Here is a 10,175-nt window from a genome sequence, read left to right as displayed (position 1 = left end):
AGAGATACAGAAGACCCCAAATGTAACGAAGAGTTTTCCATATATTAGTAAAAGGAAATTACAATTCTGAAAATATATACATACTAATATGCTGAACTTCAAAGACACAAAAGGATGAAATCAGACACTGAGGAGTGTCGAAGTACATACAGTATATATAAAAATATGGGTTTAGTTGAACTACAGTGTATCAAAAACGAGTCAAATGGCACAACCATTCACAATCAGTAAACTTGTATTACTTGATAATCTTGATTTACAGTGCTATACAATCAGTAAGGTAGATGCATTGATTCTACCACAGTCAGCTTGGTGTACTAATGCGGGATAATGCAGAGGTCGATGTTGACATTCACACTAAAATCAGGACTCCCAGCAATCCCTATCTGAGCATTACCATAACTGTTTTTGAAATACAGCAATGCTTTTAGATGAGTGAACATGTCTCAACACACCGATAGTTGCAGAGCACGTTGTCATACATTTAAAATGAGATGAACCGATGGTGCCATTCCATTTTTTTTTTTAAATAATATTTTACATCTAATGGTTTGGCAAAGCCTTGTGGGGGATTTAAAAGGGCAGACAGACTGTTCTGAATTTTGATCCCCCTTAGCGAGTATCTGAAATTAATCTGAAAGTAAAATGCATTAGAATCCACATCGACAGGAATCATATCAGGCCCCTCATCATGGCCAGGCCTACGCATATAGGATTTAAAGTGCAGCTGGTTGTGGAATTTTACATCTATCCTTTGTGTCTGGATCACGGCCAGATACAAAAAAAAAAAATTGCAAAAATTGCCAAAACACCTGAGCTGGTGCATCTGAAGATGTCCCATCCACTGCCCCTGGAGGCAGTATTGTCTAGTTCCAGTTTGTGGATCACATCTCCGCATCTTCTGTGCCAGATTCCTCAGGTTTGAGTCCATTTGGCACCAAGGATTCAGTTCTTTTCTCTGTGGCTCAATGATGGGGTTCAAAATCTGCTTGGACTACAGTGGCAGTCTGTGGTGTGAGGGCAAACTTGACGTAATCACATTGCAGAAAGGGGGGGCTGCTGCCGTTGTTGTCTGGTCCACATCATTTCACATTAGTCCACGACAACTTTTAAGTTACAGCTGTGGATGTGGGCCACTTGTGGGAGGTTTTGGGGTTGAGAAAGAGAGTCGACAAACATGATGAGATCTCCTCGTCGGCCAAGTTAGCCAGAACGTTAAAATCTTCTCAGACTTTGAATGGATTATCATGTTTTGTGGGCTTCAGTTTGCAGTACTCTTAGTGAGTTGATTAAAATGTGTACAGTAGGCTATATATACTATAAATACTAAGACAATCCCTGTGTGTGCATTTTCATGTCTGAACAAAATGTGTGAGAGAAGATTGTGTGTCATGTACAGCGCATGTGCACCTTCACCTTTAACCCTGCGTGTAGCTTTTAAGATGTTGAAGAAACTAAAGTCATGATTGTTGATTTCCCCGCTTGCTGAGATCGTTTGTATTTTATGTCATTTAGCCTCAGTGGCTTCCTGTTCATTAACCCTACAGCACTTAATCACCAGTCACACAAACCCTTCGCGCCTGTTAAGTATCTGAAAAGACAGAAAGTTCCTATGCAGACTGCACCCACCACCGATCATTGTGAAATGTAGCTCGGACTGTTACATATCCAAAGCTGGGGGGTTAGTTTTGCCTTTGGGGTTGGGGTCAGATGTGGAAATAAACCGAGCCAGCGGTTTCTCAGCCCCATCCACCCAGAAAGTACAAATATGAAAGCGAGCAACCCCTTCTCATCCACCTCTGCTGTGCAGCGCCTCCACCACACCTTCCCACCACGGCAAGGACGCTTACACGTACGTGACGTTTCCCCTCTTTAACGTTGCCTTTCTCCTCATTGGGTTTCTCCAATTCTCTCTTTACACCATGTTCATGGCGTCCTCGGTGAGAAAGGAGTGGATGTAGGCGAAGGATGGGCGGAGCTTGCAGTCTCTGTTCCAGCAGCTCAACATGAGCTCATAGAGACCCTGAGGACACACAGCCGGCCTGCTCAGATACACCTGCAAGGAGGAGGATTAAAGGTGGGTATGATGGAGGTAGGGTGGCATCAATGAGAGCTTCAGTGCATAAATATAAATAATATATTTATACCCTTACACCTGTGTGTGTGTGTGTGTGTGTGTGTTTCTTTCTGTTGTACCTGTCTGCCCTGGTCTCTGAAGAACTCTCCAGCATTGTCGATGACTTGTTCATCTGTGAGGTTGGAGTACGGCTGCTCCTTACAAACGCTCAGCATCTCCCACAGAGTGACTCCGAATGCCCACACATCGCTGGCCGTCGTGAACTTTCCCTGAGAGCGCACAACCACACAGAAATAACACTGTCATCTCCTACATCGTCATCTCCATTATTGTCTAAGGGAGGACACATGTCATACATTTCTTCTGCGTATGAGTACATTATTGATTTTTTCATATTTCTCAGGTTTTCCAGGTTTATTCCCATGTGCATTAATCCCCAGTTGTTTATATCTTTAACTGTTTATATTTGCACTTATTATTAGCTTGTCAGTAATCTGTAAATCTTTGAATTGCACTAACCTGTACAATACAAATCAAGTTTGATTGATTAAGATATCAAAAAGGAAAAAAGAGGGTTAAGCACATTTCATCCTGGACTTTACATCTATGTGAGCCCAAAAGTTGTATTTCCTGTTACACGAAGTCACTGACTACCAGGGTTTACAGTAAACAAGTTCCTGTTGTCACAGGTACAAGTCAGCAAAAGTTTAGAGAGAGAGAAACCTCAGGTGAGCTGCTGGTGCTTTAGAGAATAGAAAAGGCATCTTTAAAAATATTCACATTAAAAAGAATAATAATAAATCTACAACATATACTGTAATGTGACCATGACACACACATTCCTGCCGTCTCACCATGAGGATACACTCCCAGGCCATCCAGCGTATTGGCAGCACAGCTCTGCCCTGGATCCTGTAGTAGTCTCCAGCATACAAGTTCCTGCTCATGCCAAAGTCAGCGATCTTGATGTGACGCTCACCACCCTGATCCTCTCCGCTCTCACCCCTCTCGCCCCCCACCAGGCAGTTACGTGTGGCCAGGTCGCGGTGCACAAAGTTGAGGGAGGAGAGGAATTTCATTCCTGACGCAATCTGGCTGGCCATGGAGATGAGGGCCGGGTAACTTGGGAGGGAATATTAAAGAACACAAAACTATGACTGTGTGTTCATTTACGTCTCTGTACATGTACGAGCGTGAGGGCACATTTCTGGTTTACCTGATGGTCGGGGTATTGTGTGAAGGCCCCGTCTTGTCCAGAAGCACTCGGTGGGACAGATACTGGTTCAAGTCTCCACATTCCATGTACTCAGTGACCATACAAAGAGGATCGCTGCTCACACACACTCCCAGCAGACGAATGATGTTTGGGTCCTTCAGGCGAGACAGGATCTTGACCTCCTTGAGGAAGTCGTTCCTACCAGGGCGAAAGGGAAGACATGCATCAGAGAGAAGACAACTGGTAGATTCAGTAAAGAAAAAAAAAAGGGTAAATAAAGAGTGAAATACGCTGATTTCTTTCTTCAATCTAACAGAATATACACTTTTTAAACATTAAAGCTTCACCAAGGAACCGTTTTGTTATCAGTGAATCAAGTGAGGTTGCCGATTCTCCTAAAAACACCCCAGTCTTCTTTTCTGTGGCTTCTCACCTCACCGATTTGTTTTGCTGGTCAATATGTTTGTGTTGCTCAATCTCTCACTAACCTCCCACATTAACCTGTGGACAGCCACTCCAAGCACACAAGCTCACACAAGCTGATTTTACCTGCCCAGCACCAAAAAGGCAGAAAGCCAAAGTAAACAAACAGCAGCGGAAAAATAAAGTCAACATCTAGAAAACCACAGAGGCAAAGATATTTTTTTTCTCAGGAGCTAAGGAACCAAATCAGGGCTACAAGGTGAGAAAATATTGCATTTGACGGGTGAAAAAAATCTCTACCCTGCGTTTTCTTAGCATATGAAGTAAAGTCAGGTAGTTGATAACCAATGCATTAGTTATAAGGAATTGAAAATCTGATGTTGCATGTGAAGGCTACGTGCTCTGGAGTCCCACTCCCACCCTTTACAGATCAAATATCACCTGAAATGTAACATTTAAGCAGAAAAATGTTATAAAAATTGTACTGAATGGTACTTTCCTATAAAATCTATTTTCAATAATTCCCTGATACTACTTGACTGCTCTGCCTTCTATATCTGGCATACACTTCTAAATATATTCAATAAACTAATAGAAGGCTGCAATTCAACAAACACATTTGAAAGTGTAGAAGAGGACATAAGATGTAAAAGCAGCAAGAAAGAATGTGAGCCCCACTGAGGCCAGGCTCAGCTGCGTGTGACGGTGCAGACCTGGCATTCTTGGAGGCGTCAGGACGCAGTATCTTCACTGCTACCAGGAGAGGGCGACCTTTTCTCACGTTGAAGGGGAACTCCAAGATGGGGAGGTCCTGAGGACTCTCGATTTCACACAGGTGCACCTTTCAAAGAAATACAAACACAGAAAGACATTGTTTAAGTGAATTCACCCCTCCACCTACACACACCCATTTTTTCAGGGCATTCCTCACCTCTCCAAACTGTCCCTCTCCCAGCTTCTCCTTGAAGATGAGACACTGGCGGGGCAGCTCTGGCAGCGGGGCGGCGTCGGCCCCAGGGCTTGAGGAGGCCAAGGCGGGCACGGCATAGGTGTTGTTTCCGCTGACACCCTGTAGGCTCACGATGTCTGCCTCAGCGTAGTGAGGAACGCTGGGAGGCAGTGGGGGAGACACGGGAGGAGACAGGGACGGGTAAGGAGGGGAGCCAGGGTAGGGAGGAGGCTCCTCCTGAGTTGGGGGGAAACCCTTCTCCATGTCCATGTCCAAACCACAGGCTGAGGGGAGCAGGAAGAGACAGACAGGGTGAATGAAATGATGAGAATCGTTTGAGAGAGGAACTGGTGATTGAAAACAGATTTGTTTTGCCGTCTGTGACAAATACTCAGACAACTTGTTTTAAGGGGATAGTCTGGATTTTGGGGAATTTCATTTGACAATAACAAAAAAACCCTTTTTGTCAAGACCCTGGCTTAAAATAGAAAAAAATGAACCTAATTCAATAAAACAGGATGACAACAAAACAAAGTTTACAAATGTTTACAGATATTCTATTTCTGAATAAGAGCAAGGTCATGTATCATCATCTGCTCAGTTTTGAATTTAAGTTTGGTGAAAACTAAAAGACCTTGGCCACAGCACAAACGTTCAGGATCTGCCTTGCAGTGCCTATAAGTGGACATCTACTGGATCCCTTAGCAGGTATCAAAATGAGGAAAATACACAACTGAACCTCTTGTGATGGATGAGTGGACTTCTTTTTTTTAGAATCAATCTTTCTATCCAGTCTTTCTGGTACTGGTTTAGACTATGTACTAAATTAAAATCTACTGCTGTAGTTGCTGATAAAACTCCTCCTAAAGGTTTAATTCAACAACTGAACATTCAACATGACTGGCTTCCAATAGTGCACACAGCTCAAAAACTTGTGGGGAGTCCTTTGTTAAAGGCCTTTGTTGAAAAAATTATACTGCAATGATAATAATTATAATATGCTTCAGTGCACACACACTGCCACAGTGCATATTTAGCAACATTGCATTTTCATGTTAACGTTAAGATTTATAATGCATCTAAAACAATATGGAGAACAAATGTTGACATCAGGTCTATAAGTGTCTGTAGACTCTTTATAGAGACGTCTATAAGTCTGAAATCCTACCTTTTATCAGTTTAGAATGACATGACATCAGAGAAACATGTTTCCTCACTACATTCAGGCAAAAATCCTCTTGTCTTAGGACAGGAATTATCTACTACAGAACCTTCAAAACTGAGGAATTTCCTTAGTTAGGAATCCTTAGTTGTGGATATGGATTTGGCATAGATCCCTTCCTAAATTCAAAATAACTGCCAAAATGACGGCACCACTGTTGTTAGGTCTGTACGGTGATGACAGAGGAGACAGAGAACAGCATAAACATCTCTTTGGCTTCTCTGCTGATGGTGGACCACTTTATATTACTGTGTCTGAAGTCCTCAAAACTCTGCATGCTGACCTAACGACATCCGTCACCTCTTGTCATTTCAAATCTTTATCTCTGTCTAATACATGGGAGGAAAACTTTCCAGTAATGTGGGGTTTCCTCTCCTCCATAATACTTCCTACTCATCAAAGCTAAAATTAAATGCCTGTCTTTTCGTGCCCATTATAGCGAGCTATAGTGAGGCAGCCATTGATATTACATTCTCATCACGGATATGGTCATGAAGGAATGACTGCTGATTGAAGACTCTAGTTTACAGTTGTAGTTAGGATATGAGCTATGAGATTAGACAGAACTCAGCCATGAGTTTAGGAATTAATTCTGTTATAGAAGCATAGGATTTTATCTGTCTTTGAAACTTCAATTAAGATAGGACAAGTAGTTCGAAAAGTTCTCTGTATTCTTGGCCCTGGACCCATAACATGTACTGCATTTGCATGTTTTCTTTAAAAATGAATTGGCTTTGTGATTCCACAGCGCCACAAGCTCAGTTCACTGTTGAACATATTAAAGACATTATCACTACAGGTCTACAGCCATGCTAGCAGCTCTGTGAGGCTAGGCCAGTCCCCCCATTTCACTGAAAACCACTGAGATCAGCCTCATGGTGGTGCTAGAGGAAACATCAAGGGATCAGTCAGGATACATCCTCTGGGAACCACAACTGTTTGTATATCATTGCTTGTGTTTAGATATTGAGATATCTCTATGGATAAGTGAAAACTTCCACCCGATGGTGCTGCTAGAGGAAAACTCAGGGAGTCATCCTTTGGGCAACACGAATTTCTACACAAATTTCACGTCAACCCATCAAGCAGGTGTCCAGGTATTTCAGGAAAGACCAAAGTGATCGACCAAAAGGCAGTTTGTCAGTCTCTCGTTAAGTTTGAAAATGTGCACAATTCCCCAAATACCAGCCTATCCCTTCAAACAGAGCATGAGTTATTTTGAATGGTGAGTGAGAGCGTGACTAATTATGTGAGTAACAGGAGCGATGATGAAGGTCAGGCACATGCAAAACAGACTAATCATATCTCTGCTGTGAGAGCACTTCTAATGCCCCAACCGCGGATAGATTGGTAGGCAGAAAGTGAGGTAGGCTGACTGTGTTGGCCCAGGCTGAGGTCTCTTACCCTGGGGCACATTCAGCCTCTTTTCCTGAGCCTGAGTGTTGCTGGGGACGACTAGGGGTCTCTGGCCTTTTCTGTGATCTGACAGGAGCAGGTGATAGGCTGGGTTGTTTAACAGCAAGGCTGGGAGGGCGCACACACACACACACACACACACACACACACACACACGGGACGGGGCAGGGTACACGCAGGAGCCGTGATATGGACCATACAGATCATACAAAGTGGCATATGACACAAAACACATATACACACACACAATTAAACACAATAACAACCATTAACATCACACTGTTAGCATATCCATAACAATACAAGGGAAGGAGCAGGCGATGCACTGACACATGGAGCACAGAACAGAGGAGCATAGCAAGAACAGGCAAAGTTAACACAACTCTGGCCACAACCAAACATAATAAAAACCAGTGGATGAAATGTTTCTGTTACTCATGTTATTTCAAACTCACACAGGCGCCTAGTAAAAACGGCATGCAGACCTCCTGTGGTGCAACGCAAGTGAAGGAATGCTTTTTCTTCTTTAACCCCTCTTTTTCTCCTCCCTCTTTTCTTTTTCTTCCCTTTTCTCAGAACAATAGCTCTTTTGTGCCCCCTCTGCGCTGTGCATCTCTTTGGAGACGCTCTTCCTCGCGGGGTGTTTGGTTTGATTTACTTTTGTTTGGTGCGGTGAAATACATCGTAATACCAGTGTTTTCTTGATATGCATGCCATGTTCTTTCTCCCGCTGCGCCTCCTTTGCAAATGAGAGTGTTTATTGGTACGATCAACAATCGGAGGTTGCAAAAGCACAAACACAGGCACGCAATCTAAGCAATCTGTGCGAACCACATACATGTTTGTAGACATTTACATTCTGTACACATGGAATGCTGCATTGTTTCACATTTTCCACTGACTCCATGCCAATTGTATGTGGTTGGCTACAGAACAATCTCTGTCATCATGTATTTATTTGGCATGTGGTATGTTTTACTGCATGCCACCATGTTGTTGCCACTCATGTTCGATGCCACGCTACTAAGCTAAATCTGATTTAGTTTTTGTCTGAAACTCTCAGCTACGACAAAAACACGGGATCCCATCATGTCTATTAAAGTTCTCCATAACTGTGTGCTCATCTGCAGTAAGCATGTTTAGGACCTACCTGTGCTGCCTCTGTGATCCCGTGGCCGCAGCAGAGCGCTGGGCTCTTGGTACTCCCCCTCTCCCTCTCTGTCATGGTCGCGGTCGTCTGGGAAAGTGTGGATGCGCTGATATCGGCTCGAGTAGCTGTGCGTGTTGTTGATGACCACGTTGTCCGAGGGGACTGACAGGTGAACCCGCAGCTCATCACTGGATAGACTACCCTGGGCCTGTGGAGGGGGGGAGAGGATTCAACTGAATGCTGGTATCTTATATTATGTCTAATCCTTTTATATCAAGTAGACTAAATACTATGACCTACACCTCATTATAACAACATAAAACAATTCAACAGCACTACAAACTACCTCTCAAGACCTCTCTGGAGCAGCAAAAACTGAACATTGTAGCCTTCAGGATGGGAGGATTTATTGCAGGATTGTTGCAGAAGACTGGTTTAGTTTTAGCTTGCTGTCCCTGATAAACTGGCAACTGGGTGTAAATGCATCATCAAATGAATCCCTAAAGCAGATGGTGATCAAACTGCGGAAACAGCCTCTAATCTTTGAACAATTACAGGTAAATGTTAAAGGATTCCCACAACACATCCAGATGGAGATCAAGTGCTTCTCTGCCAAAAGACTGGCAGACTGTTATCCCTGTCTGCTATCAATCAGTCACACTTGGTTAAAAAGGGACAGTTCAGCCTCATCAAACAAGAATTTTTCTTCTCACTTGGGGTTGTTTAATTTGTAGGAAGTAGTTATAATGAAAACTGTTAACAGCAAGATCTATGGATTGTCCACAGAAAGCGGAGAATTGTCTCTGGAAAAGTCTCCATGAAGTTGATGGAGAGTTTTTCAAAGCTTTGAGCAACAACAAACAAAATGTATCTTAGCTCTGTTCTACTAGGGAGTCAACAAATCTGAGAGACAGATGTTCCAAAGGTTTTGCTAATAAAACCCAGACTACATAGCTTAATACTACCAGGGGTAAATAAGAAAATATGTGGGTGAACTGCCCCTTTAAGGCATAGCTTAGAATTTAAACTTACAGTTTGTATGTGCACTCACCTTGCCCAGTATCTTTTTCCAGTACTGCCTCCACAGAATGACAGCTATCACCGCCAGCAGTAGAAGGATGATGCCCACCAGGCAGCCAATCAGGATAGCTGTATTACTGCTGTCATCCTTGGCTACAGGAAGTCCTGCTCTTGGAGTCTTAGCGGCAAATTCTGGGTCTAGAGAGGGAAAAATACAGCAGAAAATGTTAGGTGTTTACACGAAACCTGCTGTTATTTGTGAGCCTGATGTGATGTGCATTGATTACTCCACAACACCAACTATGTTTGTGTGTTTGAGGTAATGCACTATTCAGCCCGAGCCTAATAGCTCTTTCAGTGCAGTCACACACTCGCTGGGGTCACACACGCCATCATAGTTTCATCAGGTTTGCTAAACAACTGATGGAGACTGTCCGTGTGAGTATGCATCTAGTGTGCCCACTCAAAGCAGCGGTCTCTGAGGATCCATGTGGTATGAGAACAGAATGTGAGCGCAGTTTTGCTTCTCAACAGCTTTCTAGTCAATTATTATTCTGAATCATCCAGATATTTTTCTCGCTTGAAGGTCAAATGTGGCATGCCATTTGAAGAATGGATGAAACTATACTAGTTTAGAGTTTACACTCTGCCCAATAACACACTTAGGGCCACTTTGATAGAATAAGTCATGGTTAGAAACAA

The 10,175-nt window shown here is 43.2% G+C and overlaps 1 protein-coding gene across 1 annotated transcript in view; it reads right to left on the bottom strand.

The window, feature by feature from the left end:
* Positions 1 to 255: 255 nt before the first annotated feature.
* Positions 256 to 10,175, bottom strand: part of ddr1 (discoidin domain receptor tyrosine kinase 1) — a 36,847-nt gene continuing 26,927 nt past the window's right edge. Inside the window, exons 12-20 of the mRNA XM_070834925.1 lie at positions 9,505 to 9,671; positions 8,454 to 8,661; positions 7,292 to 7,411; positions 4,648 to 4,949; positions 4,430 to 4,557; positions 3,294 to 3,491; positions 2,932 to 3,199; positions 2,197 to 2,346; positions 256 to 2,056 (exon numbers count right to left, since the gene is read on the bottom strand). Coding sequence (XP_070691026.1) covers positions 1,916 to 2,056; positions 2,197 to 2,346; positions 2,932 to 3,199; positions 3,294 to 3,491; positions 4,430 to 4,557; positions 4,648 to 4,949; positions 7,292 to 7,411; positions 8,454 to 8,661; positions 9,505 to 9,671 — 1,682 coding nt within the window. The 3' untranslated portion in view covers positions 256 to 1,915. The remainder of the gene's footprint in view (positions 2,057 to 2,196; positions 2,347 to 2,931; positions 3,200 to 3,293; positions 3,492 to 4,429; positions 4,558 to 4,647; positions 4,950 to 7,291; positions 7,412 to 8,453; positions 8,662 to 9,504; positions 9,672 to 10,175) is intronic.

This window comes from Pempheris klunzingeri, chromosome 8 (genome assembly GCF_042242105.1).
Source record: "Pempheris klunzingeri isolate RE-2024b chromosome 8, fPemKlu1.hap1, whole genome shotgun sequence".
Lineage (NCBI taxonomy): Eukaryota > Metazoa > Chordata > Actinopteri > Acropomatiformes > Pempheridae > Pempheris > Pempheris klunzingeri.
This window is presented reverse-complemented; position numbering and strand designations above follow the sequence as displayed.